Genomic DNA, 15,389 nt, shown 5'->3' with positions numbered 1-15,389 from the left:
ACTATGCTGGAAAGATGCCTATTCAAAAATAGTAGAAAGTAATCTTCATTAAGAGTTCTAGATTACATGGTATAAACCAAGATTCTCATTGGTTCCACAAACTTTACCAGTTAGTCTTTTAAAGTCTTCTTTGACTTCGGATTTGACAGCCACTAAAACTTATTCAGTCTAAATGAGAGGCTAATGACAAAACATCCAGGTCCCTCCCTTCCTGACAGGGCTTAAACAAGTGTGTGCTTAATTTTTACATTATTAAAAAAAAACAGTTGCTGTTGAGTCGACTCCAACTCATGATGACCTCATGTATGTCAGAGTAAAACTGCTCTATAGGGTTTTCTATGGCTGATTTTACAGCCTTTTTTCTGAAATACCTCTGGGTAGATTTGAACCTCTAACCTTTTAGTTAGCATCCAAATGCAGTAATCATTTCTACTATCCAGGAGCTTTTTTTACACTATTATTGTTGTTAAGGCCCTTGAATCATTGGGATCCTGTATAGGATTTCCGAGGAGCAGTTGGTGGGTTTGAACTGCAGACATTGCAGTTTGCATTCTAGTGCTAATCCTATAGTGCCACACCAGAAATTTTACACTATAGAGCAATTTTATTACTAAGTGGTATTTATTAACATGCAGGAGACCTGATGTGGTGCTGCGGGTTATTGCACTGTACTGTAACGTTGGTTTGAACTGTAAGGTCAGCGGTTCAAGCTCCCCAGCCACTCCTTGGAAATCCTATACAGGGTCTCTATGAGTTGGAACCAACTTGAGGGCACTTAACAATAACAACAATTAACATACAAGGGGACTAAAAATCCATTATTTTAATTCCATTTTCCATGAATTTTTTGAAGCCCCCTAATATTTCTTTATCTTCTTTGTTAACTGCAGAGATGGGTGGGTAGAACTTTATAAAAGGAAAACAATTCCTACTCTATGGCTAATTTTCTTTTGTCTTGAATGTCTTCATATAACAGGCAAAATGGTATATAATCAGATATAAGATTGTAGTATTCAAGCCCATTCCTTGGGTAGAATAAATGAAATGCTTCCTCTATGCTCTGCCCTTATTTGTGGAGGGTGAGGAGCAAGCACCTTACTCCTCTTTTCTAAATGCTATTAAAATTCAGTTTTGAACCTTTAGGTTTAGGGAAGGGATGAAGATTGGGAGGAGGAATCAGAGGGGTTCCTGAAGTGCTAGTAACATATATTCCTTTATGTTCCCTTTGATACATTATTGGTCTATCTACTTATGTTTTGTATATCTTCTGAATGTATCTTCTACTTCAGTAAAAATGCTTTTAAACAATTAAATTTAGAAATCTCTGTCTTTAAACATCTTCTCAGAGTTCTGGTGTGGCATTGTGGGTTAAGATGCTGGACTGCAGAGTTGGTTTGAATCATAATGTTGGCAGTTCAAGTTCACCAGCCCTTCCTTGGAAACCCTATACAGGGTCTCTATGGGTTAGAACAACTTGATGGCACTTGACAACAAGGGACCTGTAAGAGATGTTAATGGTAATACTCTTTTCAAGTGCCATTATTTTGCTAGGTAAGGAAACTTGGTAGCTTAGTGGATGACGATCTGGGCTGCTAACCACAAGGTCAGTAGTTCGAACCTACCAGTCACTCCACTGAAGAAAGAGGAGACTTTCTGCTCATAAAGATTTACAGCCTTGGAAAATCTATACAGGGTCACTATGAGTCAGAACCTATTTGGTGGCACACAACCACAACCACTCTATAGGTGGAGGAACCCTATCTGAATGATATGCAGACTCTAAGCAGAGTTGGAGAAGGGTGAAAGGAGACAATTATTGTAGGCAAGAATTTTCAAGGAAAATTTAATAGTTATTCATTCATTAGACGTTGTTAAGTGCTGTCAAGTCAGTTCTGACTCATAGCAACTCTCTATAGGGTTTCTGAGGAGTGGATGCTGAGTTTGAACTGCTGACCTTGCTGTTCAAACCGATCTTGAGGTCAAGTGCTTACCCTATGGTGCCACACCAGGACTCCTGAGCACAAATCATATGAGATGTTGTACATAGAAAGCCTGAAGCAGACCAGAGATTCAAGGGAAAGGGAAAGTTTGGATGATGTCAATTAATCCTGGTTGTATATCTTTGCTAGTCTTTATAGAATAATAAACATTGTAAGCACTCATTTAGCATTTGCTGTTTACCGAGAGTTTTATATATATTAATTTTCACAATAACTATGATGAAGCCACTGCTGCTACTACTGTCACTGATATCCCATTTTATGCATGAAGAAACTGAGGTACAGAGGCATACTATTGTATGAAGTCACTCAGCCAAAAAATAGTAGTGGATGGAGCCTATGATTCAAGACCAATAGTCCCCTATTTTTCTACTCATTAAGTTTCCTTAACTATACTATGCAATTCTAATTCAGAGACTATTGAGATAAATGTAGGTTGGTATGGAAGCACTATTTGAAGATGGTCCATGGTCCTGCTTCAGGTACTCTGTTGTTGATGTTTTGGAGATCTGTGTGAATGCCTTTTCTTCTTTTTACAGACATGGCTGGATTCTGCCAAAGAAATAAAAAAGCAGGTTCATGGTAAGTGGATAAAGCCTTTTTTATAGTTCTTTCTTTCTTTCAGTAGATCAAGGGATTTCCTGCCATTTTTCTGACAGTGAGTTCCTTTAGAATCATGACTATTGCATGTGACTTTAAAATTGAGATAAAACCTTCCCCTGAAAGGAGGAGATTCCATAATAGAAAGATACAGCATAAGTAGGTACTATTACTATATAGGTCAGATCTTGGTATTTTTCTTACGAGTTAGACTGCTAACCTCAAGGTCAGCAGTTCAAAACTACCAGTTGCCCCATGGGAGAAAGATGAGGCTTTCTGCTCCCATAAAGATTTACAGCCTCGGAAACCCTATACAGGGCTGCCATGAGTCGGAACTGATTCCATGGCATACAACAGCAACAGGCAACATTGGGGAAGATAAAGATCAGTTGAGAGTAGCAGAAGGTGAAAAAGAACAAAGATGAAAAGAGAAAAAGGCTATGGGAGTCAGTTATTATAATGCTAGTGATCAAAACGACAGTAGCTACTATTAGGAGTTTAGTGCTCTATCCTGTTCTTTTTACATTGCTCTGGGCTTTTTCCATATTTTCTTGCCTGTAATTAATTATTCCCATTTCTACAACCTCTTTCCAAATTGTAGTAAGGGGACTGGGGAAGAAGAAATGAATGGGAGAATGATAATTACTTGCCAGTAGTCCTTCTGACATTGTGACTTATATCCTATCTTTAAGCCCTCTAGTTTAGTGGACTGCTAACCACAAGGTCTGCGATTCAAAGCCACCAGCCACTCCTCAGAAGCCCTGCAGGGTTGCTGTGAATCAAAACCCACTTAACAGCACTTAACAACAACAACAGCAAAGCTCATGTTAGTGCTGCATGCTCTGTTTGAATTGCTGTCCTAACATAAGTATTTCTAGGTTGAACAAAGCATAGGTTAGAATTTTTCAGTTCAGGCCCAATGGGCTAGCTAAGGAATGGAAAACTATTATTATTATTTACATTTCTTATGGTCAATCTTTATAGATGGAGTCCTGGTATGGCACTGTGGGTTAATGTGTTGAACTGCAATGTCAGTTTCACTGAAAGGTCAGCGGATCAAGCTCACCAGCCACTCCTTGGAAACCTATACAGGATCGCTATGAGTTGGAACTGACTCAGCGGCACTTAACAGCAACTACAGCATAGTTACAGATAGAAATATATTTAAACACATAAATTCATGGCATACCTATTCTTCTGTTACTTGTTTTCCTTACATCACATGCATCTTTCTGTGTCAGTATTTGCAGAAAATGCAAAAATCCTCACATCTAGACCAAGAAGAAACATCACGACAAAATGGAAAAAATATTTAAGTTGTTGAGGATTTAATTTTACTTACATCAGTATGGAAGGAGCTCTGGTAGCGTAGTGGTTACAAGTTGGACTGCTAACCTCAAGGTCAGCAGTTCGAAACTACCAGCTGCTCCATGGGAGCAAGATGAGGCTTTCTGCTCCCGTTAATATTTACAGCCTTGGCAACCCTATGCAGGGTCGCTATGAGTCAGAATCGACTCCACGGCACACCACCACCACTACCACATCAGTATGGAGAAATTTTTTCTTGTTTAAGGTTACATGCCCTTTTTAATTTAGTTTTGAGGAAACTTCTAAGAAATGCAATAGTGGTAATTCATCATGGTTAGAAAGCTTTAACTCAAAAAGACAATTTTCATTTTTCATTTGTGACTGAATAGAAAACACTTTTGTTATGGTGAAATGCTTTCCTTTAGACTTTGCTTATAACGACTTTAACTTTCTTAAAATAGAAAAAAGCATTCCTGTGCACTGACAACTCTTTATATTTCTCCCTACTTATAAAAAGCTTGTTTTTAAATGTAAGTCAGAGCAAAAAAAATTCAGAATATTTGAAACCTGACAAGAAAACCTTAACTCTAGCCTGTTTAAATAAAAATATTTATAATATTCAATATTACTCAGAAACATATGATTGTGCTAGAGAAAAGTATCTAGAAGATTATCTTCCAGGCCAGAAAAACATCTCTTGCTAAGGTAAAGCACTTATGTCTTTGTAATTAAAAAATAAAAACCCAGGTCCTTAACAGAAACTAAAGACTCCTAGTGTTTCACTGTAGGATCAGCACTAGTCTGTGAACCACAGGGTTGGCGATTCAGGCTCACCAGCCACTCCTCAGAAACCTTATACAGGATCACTGAGTTCAAACCAACCTTGCAGTCCAGTGCTTATCCTGTGGTGCCACACCAGGACTATACACACACACACACATATCCTTGGTGATGTTGTATGATAAACTTTGGAGTGCTAGCCATAAGGTTGACTGTTCAAACTCACCTGCTGTTCTGCAGGAGAAAATGAAGATTTCTGCTCATATAAAGACTTAGAGTCTCAGAAACCCTATCCAGGGTCACTATGCATCAGAAGCAACCTGATGTCAATGGGTGTACATATACATCTTTTAATTCCATTGGTCCACAAACTTTTGAAGCTCCATTGTATTGTGAATAAGTAATACAGACACCTACATGTATACGTAAGAGTCTCCTTGGGGTCTTGTTAAAATGTAGATTCTGATTCAGTATATCTTAGTTGTAAATATAAATTCTTAGCAGGGTGGTCAAACCAGTTCAAAGTCTTGATGTGCATAAATATGTATAGGAAGGCATATGTGAGTATATGCCTGTGATTTTGCACGTCATGGATGTTTTTATATGACCTTTCTAGCTATGGTCTTGTAATACCCACCAAATGATGGGGTCACACTATGAAAATAAGGTACTTGTGGCCCACTAAGAGGATTAGACAGTGTCACAGATTGAATTATGACCTGCCCCCACGCTTAGCTCCCCCTCAAAAAAGTATGTGTCAAATTAGCTGGGCCATGATTCTCGATGGTTAGGCAATTATGCAGACGGCATATTGAAGGGTTTTGTTTCCTTATCCATTCTGCCACTTTCCGTCTCTTAACAGGTGCATTTAATATGTTACATTCAGTGTAATTATCGATAGGTATGGATTAATTGCTGTCATTATGTTTGCTTTTTTGTGGTGTTGCTGCTTTCTTTGTTCTGTGTGCCTTCCTTTGTTGAGTTCATGCTTTTTGTGTTCTTTCTTGTGAGTTTCCTCATAGTTTTAATGTTTCCATGTTCTTCTTGGATTTTCATTCTCTTGGTATGTTGTTGTGAAGTGTTAATTTTCTTTGAGGTTGCCATATAGTCCATTAACTTTTCTCTCCATTTAGTGCATTCTATTTTATCCTGTAATCTACCTGACCTTCTCATCATCTGGATCTCTGTTCCTACGTGTTTACCTTCTTTTACATTGTAATTGTTTTGATCATACACTGACCTCCCAGATTCTGAGTTTTGTTCTGTTCTCAACTCTTCCTTCTGGCGATTTAATTCTGGGAGGTGCTGCCATGTATGTCAATCTCTGGTTGTTGTCTGTTCTTGATGATTCTCTGTCCACAGAACTCCCTTTAGGATGTTTTGTAGCACAGGGTTGGCTTTGGCAAAATCCCTTAGCTTCTGTTTATCCTGGAATGTTTTTATTTGATTGATAGCTTTGCTGGATAAAGGATTCTTGGTTGGCAATTTTTTTCTTTCAGGATTTTATATATGTCTCCCCATTGCCTTCTTGCTTGCATGATTTCTGTGGAGAGATCTGAGCTTAATCTGACTTGCTTGCCTTTGTAAGTGACCCTTCTGTTTTCCCTAAGCTGCTTTCAGGAGTGTCTCCTTATCTTTGATTTTGGAGAGCTTGATTATGCTATGTCTCGGTGATTTTCTTTTGGGGTCTATCCTTCCTGGGTTTCATTTAGCTTCTTGAATGTTTATCTTTTGACATTTCAGGATGTTAGAGAAATTTTCTTCCAGCAGTTCTTCAGTTATTTCCTCTGTAGACTTGTGTGATTCTTCTTGTTCTGGAATGCCGATAATTCTTAAGTTATTCTTCATGTTCAACATGAATCTTAGACCTTCTTCAGAATTTTTAAATCCTTTTTTGTGTTTGTTCTTCTATCTTAGTGGTATTGAGAGATTTGTCTTCCAGATCACTGGTTCTGCCTTCCATCTCGCCTATTCTACTCCTTTGCCCTTTCAGAGTATTGTCTATTTCTGATATTCTGTGATTTATCGTTTGGACCTCTTTTTGTAGGTTTTGAATCATTTCCAATGCTCTATCTATCTTATTTGATTGTTCCTATAGCACTTTTCTGACTTCTTCCTTATTTTTCTCAACTCCATTGTAAAGTGTTTTGAAACATTTTATAATCATTTTTCTGAATTCCTTCTCATGCATTTCCAAGTCCTGCCCTCCTTCCAGAATGTAGTCCAGGTTTACCTCTAGGTCATTTGTCTCAGACATTTTATCTTGTTTCTGGACATATGCTGATATAGTCATCTGCTTTTGCTTCTTGGACATGTTTAGTGTTTATGTGTGGCTTTAATACTTAATTGAGTGTGTTTTGGTATTTTTTATGCTTTCTGATTGCTTCCAGGAAGATGTGATTAAGATATGGGCTTCTCTTATCATTCTTCTTATTGCTTAACTCAGAGTAACTGTCACAGGTGTTGTTTGCCTCCCTGGTATATGGCAGTTGGTTCTTGCTTGAGTTTTGGTGTTTTATAGAGTGTGATTGTAGCTTGACTATATGGCAGCAGTTGCTGACTCTTCTTGGGTAATATAGGGAAAGAAAGAGTCCCCCAGAGGTAGGAGGGGTAGCATAAAACAGCAAAACAGCACCAGTTTAAAAGAACAAGCAAAAACAACAACAACAAAAACTAGACTGAATACTGCAGTCTATAATCACAGAAAAAGGAGAGGAGGGAGAAAAGAAGAAGAAAAAAGTCTGTAGCCTAATATGAGTATGACTTTAATGTCATCTCTTCAGCTTCTTGCTTTCAAAGCTGCCTGAGAGATTTCAAGATGCCAGTGTTTGTTGTTATGCTATACCTCAGGCTTTACTCAAATTTTCGGCCTGTTTTGTTTTTAAACTCTCTTTCCCTCTCTACAGCCCTGTCCTGCCCTTTCCCGTATTTAAAAACAAACAAACAAACAAAAAAAGTTCAGGGCCTGCTCTTGGCTGAGTATCTGTGCACCTGTGTGGCAGAAGAACCCACCAGTAGTGAGGGTGGGGGGTGTCCACTTGCTCAGACTCCCCCTCTAGTCATCAGATGTAGGTGTGCAAACAGTGGGGGGGGGGGGGCAATGAACAGATACCAAAAAAAAGAAAATCAGAGCAAAGCAAAACCGACAAAGTGTATTGTCCACATTTGCTCCAAGGTGCCGTGGCATTTTTCTGTAGTGTTTCGGCTCTACCGTTTGGCCTAACCCAAGACATCGTCGGCTCCTGGTCCCCCAGCACAGCAGATTCAAAAGTACATGATTTCTTACTTTAGCTTCAAGTTCCACTAGCTATAAGCCTTCGAACTTTTAAAATATTCCTATCTCTGTGGTTCCAAGTTTTGGAGCTCTGCCCTGAATCTGCTTTGCCTGGTATTCTGTGGTATGACTGACGGTGAACTTCACTGCACCTCCACCCTAGCTGCCATCAAGTCCTGCCTCTACTCTCTTAGACAATTATGTAGTGTTGTAATCATTCACCATGATGTAATCTGATATGATCAGCCAATCAGTTGTAAGGAGATTAAGGTAGGTTATAACATGCTTATTCAGGTCATAGCCGTGATCCAGTATAAAGGGAGTTTCTCTGGGGTATGGCCCACATCACCTTTTATCTTAGAAGAGACAGAAGGAGAGAGAAGCAAGCACAGAAGGAGGGATCTCAGTATACCATCAAAAAAGAAGAGCTGAGAGTAGAGGGTACCTTTTAAATTTGGGAACCTCCTAGACCAAAGATAGCAAGAGTAGGCAAGAAGCAGTAACAGGGAAGTGGTAGCATCAGAGGCAGAAAAAACAGGAAATCAGCAGGAGATGGCACAGTGAACTTCCTGGCCCACAGAGGAAGAAAACTGAGCACCCCAGGCAGGAAGCTTGTTAGCAGAATTGGGTGCTTCTGAGCACTTGTCAGCAGAGCTTGGCTCACAGACCGTTGGAGTGAGTGAACTGAGTGCCTTCGGGCCAAAGCTTATAGGCAGACTGGGGTACCTCTGGGCACTTATTGGCAGAGCTAAAGAGCTCTGTAACACTTGCCCAAGCAAGACAGAGGCTGGGTCAGCCCAAGAAGCTTAGGGAATAACAACCATAAGGACTAAGGGACAGAGAAGGGTATACCTGAAGCATAACTGAGAATAGACCATCCTGATCAAAGAACTGTGTCCTGAGTCCTTTCTGACCCTGCATTGTAAGCTGTTACTTCCCTAATAAACCCCATAATCATGAGTATTATCTGTGTTCCATGTGGCCATTACAAAAAAATCATTGAACACAGCAACGAAGTAAGGAGTGCCATGGGAGGTGGTGTCAGAATTTGTAAAAAGATTAAAGAGAAGATAGTTGTCTTACCTCTGCTTCATAGAAATCAGAGTTGAGCTGATGCCGATGGTGAGTCTCCCCCTGTGGAGTCAGAAGAGGTCAAGGATATGCATAATCGTGTTTCTTTCTGTGTACTGCATATGTGTTGTTGTTGTTAAGTGCTGTGGAATTGGTTCCAATTCATAGCCACCCTGTATAGGGTTTCCAAGAAGTGACTGGTATGTTTGAACTGCACCTTGCAGTTAGCAGGTTAGTAGCTCAGTGCTTATTCCATGACACCACACTAGGACTCTGCTGCATATATTGTTGTTGTGCCGTTGAGTTGGTTCTGACTCATAATGACCCTGTATGGGGCTTCCAAGGAGCAGCTGGTGAGCTTGAACCACCAACCTTGTTGTTAAAACTGACCTTGTACTCCAGCATATTAACCCACAGTGCCACAGTAGGATTACATGTAATCATATGTACAATAAACCACATAAGGGACACAGTTATGGATACTTCCTATCCCACTGAAGCTGAGTCGATTCCAGCTCATAGCGACCCTGTACAGTGTTTCTGAGGCTGTAAATCTTTACCAGAGCAGGTAACCACAACTTTCTCCTGAAGAGTGACTGGTGACTTTGAACTGCCGACTTTGTGGTTAGCAGTTCAATGCTTATCCTATTGCATCACAAGGGCTCCTTGCATATTACCTAGACATAAACAAACACCTTGAAAGATTGATTTACTTAATTTGAAGGCTTATGGCAATAGTCTCATGAAACAAGTTGGTCAGTTGGCATAAAATAGTTTATAAAGCTTATGTTATACATCCTGATTTGGTGAATAGCATGTGGTGTTTTGAAAGCTTGGGAGCTGCCATCAAAGAGCTATTGGTGTCTACTCATGTAGTACAGTGAATTATTTAATATCTCTCTTTTAGCTATGTCTTTGAAACTCCCATCAAATGAGTTTTTCCTGATGGGTCTGGGTGAGAGAAGGTAGGGGAACATGCTGATGGATTATATGATTCAGTTGTGATTGTTAACAGGGATAATTGTGATTGGTTCATTTTGCTGTCTTACTTGTTATAAAATGAGCCATCTCGAAAGCAGAATGGGGAATCTCACTATCATCAAGGAAGGAGAGTCAGGAGTGAAGTGTGTCCTCTGGACCCCAAGATCTTTGTGCATTGAACCTCTTGGACCTAAAGACAGAAAGCTGTGACACTGGAGGAGTGGCAGAGGAGCAGAAACAGCAGAACCAAGAGTCAGAGCACCAGACAGAGCAGTGGTCTTCCCAACCCACAGAGCAAGTAAAGCTGAGTGCCTTTGAGCAGGAGGCTCACTTGCCGAGTGGGGTGCCTCCAAAGCATTTAACTGGAGAGTTAGGTCTGCTGACTCACTGAGCTAGAGCTTTTGGGCTGAGACTTATAATGGAGTTGAATGTCTGTTGGGTATTTATCAGCAGTCCCAGAAGAGCTTTATAACATTGCCTAAGCAGGGCAGAAGGAGCTCTGTGGTAGCGTAGTGGTTACGAGTCGGGTTGCCAACCGCAAGGTCAGCAGTTTGAAACTACCAGTGGTTCTGCGGTAGAAAGATGAGGCGTTCTGCTCCCATAAAGATTTATAGCCTCGGAAACCCTGTAACAGGGCTGCTATGAGTCGGAAACGACTCCATGGCACATAACAACAACAAAGCAGGGCAGAAACCAAACCAAGTGGTTGAAGGCCAGAGGGAGGACTGTCTGAAGGCATGGCTGAAAAAAGGCTGTCGAACTGTGCCATGAGCATTTCTAACCCTGAATTGTAACCTTTTAATTTTCCTAATAAATCCTATAACTGTGACTATGGTGAACTAGTTCTGTATGACCATAGCAATGAATTATCAAATCCAATTGAATAGAGAGTGCTGTGGGAGAGATGGTTGGTGCAATTTTTGCAATTTGTCTGGAGCAAAGAGAAAGTAGGAACCAAAGACTTAAGAAGAAACTCAGGACTAATAGCCCACACAAACCATGTCCTAATCTATCCTGAGACTAGAAGAAATAGATGGAGTCTGACTACCACTATCAACCATTCTGAGGAGGGACACAGTAGGTGGTTCCAGACTGAATGGGAGAAAAATGTAGAACAAAACTTAAATTCTTAAAAAAGGCCAGACTTACTGGATGTCCAATAAAGAACCCCTGAGACTGTCACCCTAAGATAATCTCTAAACTTGGGACTGAAACCACTCCCAGAGGTCACTTTTCAGCAAAATAACAGATTGACTAAATAACAGATTGGATCATATAATAAACATTATCATTCGTGAATCTTTTTTTAAAAAAACCATTCATATGGTACCAAATGGTCAACACTTACCCTAAAGCAAAGATGACAATAAGGTAAGGGGTAAGAGGGCAGGGAAACAAGTTTAATGAACGCAGGGCAACAACCAAATTGGAAATAAGAATGCTGACACATTGTGGAAAATGTAATCAATGTCATTAAACAATATGTGTAGAAATTGTTAAATGGGAACCTAATTTGCTATGTAAACATTACCAAAAATGCAATGAAATATTACTTAAAAAAATTAAAAGACAAAGGAGCTCTGGTAGCGTAGTGGTTACGAATTGGGCTGTGAACCGCAAGGTCAGCAGTTCGAAACTACCAGCGGTTCCGCGGGAGAAAGATGAGGCGTTCTGCTCCCGTAAAGATTTACAGCTTCGGAAACCCTGTGCTGGGTCGCTATGAGTCGGAACCGACTCCACAGCACTCAACAACAACAACATCCATCTATTAAGATATTCAGACTGATTACATAATATATATATTGTCATTATTGTCTACTATTAGCAATATACATTGGTATTTGGAGATGAAACCCTGGATACAAGCCACAAAGTGAGAAGCTTTAATGCTCATAGGTGTTTGTATTAGGCTGGTAGAGTTCATTGGTGAAAAACAATGGCTTTAGAGTAAGAGAACCTTGGATTCACTTTCCTAAATTATTTCTTGGCATGCAATAAGCACGAAACAAAATAGTACCTTTAATAACCAGTCACATTTATTTCTGGCTGATATCAGCCTAATTTTGAGAAGCCAGTAGTCATGTTAGTTTACATGACAGACAAACTCTGAGGGATAGCATTCAACTGGAAAAATTAAAATTCTTTCTCCATTTAACCTTTACTCATAATCTGATTTTCATTGTGGATCAAAACAATTACTTATTTGTATGAGTCTCAGGCTCTAACTCATAGTTTTTATATCTAAAATACTGATTTTATTGCATTATCATTTTACAGAATTGCCTTGTTTACCTCCCTATTTCTAAAATAGTCTCCAAATCACACCCTTATTAACAGGAAGAATGATTTTGCTTATTTGACATCATACTGACAGATACCACAAATAAATAATGTCAAAGCCAAAAGAGAACGTATATGAATCATCTCTAAGGAGCTAAAGTATATAAAAATCACGTTTTGAAAACCACTGCTACAAACATGTTGCCTGTTGGATGGTTTCTATCAAATTATATTGCCTATGTAGTTTTCATTTTAATCCTCTGGAAACAAAACTATTGTTTTAGTTCAGATAAAAGAATAAAAGATATCCTCTAACTCTTCAATGGTATCTAAGTAACTCTCATCTTTTTATTTTTAAATAAAATGTTTTATTACCTAAACATTTAACATTGAAATGTTAAAAGAGTTCAGAACATATTTTTCCCCAAAAAAATGTATTTTAAGGTACTTCTAACTATTAGAAAGGTAGGCATAAATGATACAATGATTTTGTGTTTATTTTTATAGGTGTCCCTTGGAATTTCACATTTCATGTAAAGTTTTATCCACCTGACCCAGCACAGTTAACAGAAGATATAACAAGGTAAATAATGAATTAATATTTGAATGTTATTGTTGTTGTTAAGTATTGTTGAGTCAGTTCTGCCTCATAGTGACCCTGTATAGAGTTTCTGAGGGTCAGCTGGTGGGTTTGAACTGCTGATCTTGTGGTTCGCATTCCAGTGCTGATCCTACAGCACCACACCAGGAGTCCATGAGTTGAATATATAGTCAGTAATCCTAACCATCATAAACTCTGAGAATTTCTTTATTCAGAATTTACTCCTAAATGACAAGCTATCAAATAGCTAACCCATTATGAAAAGTTTCTGTCATTTTAAAAACAGATTTGCTTGCAATTTGTTGTTGTAAATGCTGATGTTGTCGAGTCGGTTCTGACTCCTAGAGACCCTGTATAGGGTCAAAGGAGCAGCTGGTGAGTTTGAACTGCCGACCTTGCAGTTCAAGCTGACCTTGTGGTCTAGTGCTTATCTTACAGCGCCACACCAGGGCTACTGCTGGTATATAAGTGAGCCTAAAATCTCAAATGTCTGTGACTTTCTGGAAGAAATTTACAGGGATGTTAGCTCTACTTGTCTTGGGTTTTATGCCAAGCTGCGGGCAGGGCTGCTATAAACGGACACTGCCCTCCACAGGACAAAACATAAATATCATGATAAAATACCTCCAGCTGCCTTTTTTTTTTAAAATACTTCTTTCCATTAGACTAGAAACTTCAGATAGGCATCAATGAAAGCAGCTAAAGAATATTTTATTTTTCTTCTTTCTTCCTATCTCCTTTTAAAGAGTATAACTAGGTACATGATCTTCATGAACTCAACCTTCCTCAATAATTTTTTAGTTCACTTAATTTGTAAAATAAATCTGTGCTCTTTCTTTTAAAAAGGTCTTTGTTACGAATCGGGCTGCGAGCCTTAAGGTCAGCGGTTCGAAACTACCAGCCGCTCCGCGGGAGAAAGATGAGGCTTTCTACTCCCGTAAAGATTTACACCCTCGGAAACCCTGTACAGGGTCGCTATGGGTCGGAACCGACTCGATGGCACTTAACAACAACAACAGTTTTTTAAAGAAAATGGCCTTTATTGGTATTTATTAAAATTCCGTAAAAATGTTAACAAAGAAAGCAAATGAAAAAGCAGTGTGTTAGAAAGAATTCTGTACATATTTGTACCCATAACATTTTGCATGGAACCTTACACATAGCAAGTACTTGGTAAATGTTTGTTAAATTGAATTGTTAGTTGCTGAAAAAAAAAAGCTTGCTTTATATTTCAGAGTTTGCTGTCAACTATCAAATTTTGGGCAAATTCATGATCAGTTTCCATATCTATAAAATAAGGGCATTGACTCAGTAAACTCCTAAAACATCTGACATTTAGGTTCTGTGGAAGTCTGTACAACCTTTAAAAATGATTATTCATTATCTAGCCATCCTCAGTATGTTCTTAAAGTTGGGATGCCATAAAAATGATTTTGGCTATTTCCTTTACACAGGTAATATTTGTCACTTAGTGTTACAATTTACTCTTCTTTCTAAATCCAGATTTATATTTTAGAGGGATTTAAGATTTTTGTGACTTGCACTGGCATTGCTTACTTTTTTTCTAAAACATGTATGTGGTGACTAATTATGGATAACAAAAACTTTGTTAATTCGTATACTATTCAACATCTTATGGTCAAAGCAGGTATGATTCTAATTATAGAGGAATTGTCAATTTAGTCATACCTCTCAACTTTCCTGTTTGGTAAAAAACAGTCTAAACTTGTCAACTCAGTCAATTAGAACAAGTGCTAAGGAGGCCAAGTTCATAGGTGTGAACATTTTACTAACAGAAGTGTCTAGTACGTGGTTGAGGCATTCACTTGATATTTGTTGAACTGAGATTTTCTAGCCCCACTCCACACAATTTAGCACATAGATGGAATTAGGCTTACAAAGTGGCTGATGACAGAGTGTAGAAGGCTGCTTGTAGCTTAGCCCATCTTTATTGTTGTTGTTAAGTGCCACTGAGTTGGTTCCAACTCATAAGGAATAGGGTTTCCAAAGAACAGCTGGTGAGCTTCAACCACCAACCTTGTGGTTCAAACTTACCTTGCAGTTCAGTGCTTTATCCTACAGCGCCACACCCATCTTGGTGTGCGGGAAATAACCAAATGTCTATATGCCCAGTGAATTTGACTCAATAATGTCATCTGTGCATCTATGCATCTGGCAAGGCAGTGTGATTTAAAAAAAAGGAAGAGTCCAATTCTGGAGCCAAATAGCTTTTCTTACAGGCTAATATTGAGTGTTTCTGCATAAATTTGAAGAATTCTACCAACTTCATCAATCTGAAATTGATCAAACATGCAATCAAAGTGTGTTGATCATTACTGGCTTTGGAATGCAAAGGTTGGGAACAAAGAGGAAGGATCAGTATTGGAAAATATGAATCTGGCCTTGGTGATAGAAATGATGCTGGAGATCACATGATAGAATTCTGCAAAATCAATGATTTGTTCATTTCAAATACCTTCTTTAGACAGCATAA

General features: G+C 38.9%; 1 protein-coding gene across 6 annotated transcripts in view; it reads left to right on the top strand.

Annotated features, from left to right (window-relative positions):
• The window catches only part of EPB41 (erythrocyte membrane protein band 4.1 (elliptocytosis 1, RH-linked)), a 256,505-nt gene that overhangs the window by 135,221 nt on the left and 105,895 nt on the right, over positions 1 to 15,389 (top strand). For all 6 annotated transcript variants that reach the window (XM_006862207.1, XM_006862203.1, XM_006862206.1 and 3 more), the window contains one exon: positions 12,802 to 12,877. In XM_006862207.1, the coding sequence (XP_006862269.1) occupies positions 12,802 to 12,877 (76 nt within the window). The remainder of the gene's footprint in view (positions 1 to 12,801; positions 12,878 to 15,389) is intronic.

Source organism: Chrysochloris asiatica, unplaced genomic scaffold (genome assembly GCF_000296735.1).
Source record: "Chrysochloris asiatica unplaced genomic scaffold, ChrAsi1.0 scaffold00047, whole genome shotgun sequence".
NCBI lineage: Eukaryota > Metazoa > Chordata > Mammalia > Afrosoricida > Chrysochloridae > Chrysochloris > Chrysochloris asiatica.
This window is presented reverse-complemented; position numbering and strand designations above follow the sequence as displayed.